The sequence below is a fragment of the Lipotes vexillifer genome, unplaced genomic scaffold (assembly GCF_000442215.2).
Source record: "Lipotes vexillifer unplaced genomic scaffold, Lipotes_vexillifer_v1.1 scaffold531, whole genome shotgun sequence".
NCBI classification, from domain to species: Eukaryota; Metazoa; Chordata; class Mammalia; order Artiodactyla; family Lipotidae; genus Lipotes; species Lipotes vexillifer.
Genome location: NW_006799583.1, coordinates 391,881 through 394,476, shown reverse-complemented (window position 1 = coordinate 394,476; position 2,596 = coordinate 391,881). Strand labels below are relative to the sequence as shown.

At 35.9% G+C, this 2,596-nt stretch overlaps 1 protein-coding gene across 3 annotated transcripts in view; it reads right to left on the bottom strand.

Annotated features, from left to right (window-relative positions):
* The window catches only part of HIF1A (hypoxia inducible factor 1 subunit alpha), a 41,959-nt gene that overhangs the window by 8,298 nt on the left and 31,065 nt on the right, over positions 1-2,596 (bottom strand). For all 3 annotated transcript variants that reach the window (XM_007471700.1, XM_007471701.1, XM_007471699.1), the window contains exons 8-9: positions 2,083-2,230; positions 104-324 (exon numbers count right to left, since the gene is read on the bottom strand). In XM_007471700.1, coding sequence (XP_007471762.1) covers positions 104-324; positions 2,083-2,230 — 369 coding nt within the window. The remainder of the gene's footprint in view (positions 1-103; positions 325-2,082; positions 2,231-2,596) is intronic.

Sequence of the window (2,596 nt, the reverse complement as noted above, 5' to 3'; positions counted from 1 at the left end):
CAGGAATGCTGAGAAATTACAGGGGCAAAGACCACAATGGCCAAATGATTACCAACAGAAAATGTTAAAGTTTAGGCAATTAACAAAATAACTAAAGACCCACCATTGCTGCCAAAATCTAAAGATATGATTGTGTCTCCAGCAGCTGGGGCCAGCAAAGTTAAAGCATCAGGTTCCTTCTTAAGTTTATCAAAGAGACTACTTGTATCTTCTGATTCAACTTTGGTGAATAGCTGAGTCATTTTCATGTCTGAAGATTCAACTGGTTTGAGGACACATTCTGTTTGTTGAAGGGAGAAAATCAAGTCGTGCTGAATAATACCACTGTCAAAAAAGAGAGATTAGTAATTCTTAAATGAGCACTTGACACAATGTGGGGGGGAGAAGGACTCTGAAATGGCCTTGTCTCTCAAAAAAATTCAAAATTCTGTTTTATGGAAAGGAACATTTTAAGATGCCTTAAAACATATCTCATGCCTACCTGGTCACATTCAGGGTTTAAAATACCAATATGAAATAAAGACCTATTAAAATTCACAATACAAGATAATTCAAGTATTTGACTAATTTCAATTAAGAAACTTCAGCTATTCCTTTGAGAAGATTGGTGGTGACAAAGAAATGTAACAGTCAAGTACATGTAGGACAATAAACAGATCTTTTGTGCCCACATGTAAGGATATTGGCACAGAAGAACTCTTTGACATTCATATATGAAGCATGACCTAAGGATGGCCCTAGAATATAAAGATATATAAATGACAAAGGTCCTTCTAACAGGGGCACTGTTTTTTCCTTGGTGGTAAGAAAATGATCTGGTGATACCACCTACAGGATAGAGTTGAAGAGAGATGATGAACAACAGCTCTACCTTCATGTTTGGCTTAATTTTATTGCTCCTTTAATCGACAAACATTAAGTGTTTACTATGTGAAATGAACTGAGGATACAAAGTTTAAAATATCTAACCCTTGCGCTCAGGAAGTTTAAAACCCATTGTGAAAGTATGTGTGCAAACAACTGAAATACAAAGTGATAGTTGCTAAAATGGAGAAGGTTTGTGTCACAGAGGCCAGTAAGCTGAAACTTGGACTCAAGTAGGATCTGTTAGACAGACTGGGATAGGGGAAAAGAAGGACATTCCAAGTGGGTGATTCTTATATAATGGGAAGGTCACAAAAGAACTCTTTTGCCTAATTTTAAAACATTAAAGGATGGTGTCAGAAGTGGCAAAAATAAAAACCAAATGATGAAAGTCTTCCTAAGAGAGGTGGCCACAGATTTTAGAAAGGCTAAATCTACAAAAGCACGGGAGTACCGAAAATAATGACAAATGATGCTACGCAAGTAGGCAAGGGTTTATCTTGGGGGTGATAAAGGGATCTTTAAAACAACTCTAAGGAAAATGAGATGATCAGATATCCATGCAAGAAAACTCAGCCTGGTGGTAATGTAGAAGATGGACTAGAAGTGGGCAATTGCTTACTGAAATAGATCAAATGAAAGATTAGTTTATGATATCCATAATATTCACAAGCCAATCATCTAAGAGAAGAGTTCATGAATACACACGAGCCATGTGTCACACATACAGCCTTTTACAGTGATTTCACGCAGAATTTCAGTTAATCCTCATTTTAACCTTTTGAGGCAAGGATTCCTAAATGGATGAAATTCAGAGAAGTGAGGAGACTTCCCCAAGTTATGGAGCTAATGAGGGATAGAGGTATGATACAAACCTAACTATTCCAGGGCCAGAATTCTTATAAAAATAACATAGCTGCCTTGAGGTAGTTTATGCTGATAGCTGTATGACTAGAACAAACTAATCCATAGGAGATCTGGTATTTTTTTCAAGGTCTTTTAAAAAATGGGAATAAAAAAGGATGGGGATGGTAATTAGTGGAATCACTAAAATAGCTGGCCTAGAAAACTCAGGTCAGAATACTGAAAACCATAATTAGGTAGAAATGTGAAAATAAAATAAAATTCAGTGAACATTTATAATCTTTCTATAAAAGAAAAGAGAGTATTCAAAGATTTACTGCTTGTTCCCCCCAAATATTTATTTTCCAAGCTTACCTCACAACATAATTTACACATACAATGCACTGTGGTTGAGAGTTCTTAGTGTTATATATGACAGTTGCTTGAGTTTCAACCCAGACATAGCCACCTCTTTTGGCAAGCATCCTGTACTGTCCTGTGGTGACTTGTCCTTTAGTAAACACTAGGAGTGAAAAGGAAAAGAGTTATGTAGAGAAAATAACTTTGAATTTTTAATCGAATGAATAGATGCTGAATGTTGATCATTGTTTTAGAAAAAAGGAGAAATGTTTATTTTAATAGAATCAGTTTTAACTGTTTAAATTGAGAGACAGAGAAAACACCCCAGGATAGCTGAAAATGTACCTATTTCATTCTTCTAATCCCCCAAATAACCTCCTTTCCTGCCAACCTTCACTTTAAATAAGATGAAAGCCAGGGATGAGGGACAGCAGTGACTAAAATTCCTTTAACTACTTACAGGTTGAAAGTATCAGAAATATTAGAGAATGAATAACCCTGATTCCACAGAGAACATTCAACAAAGTGG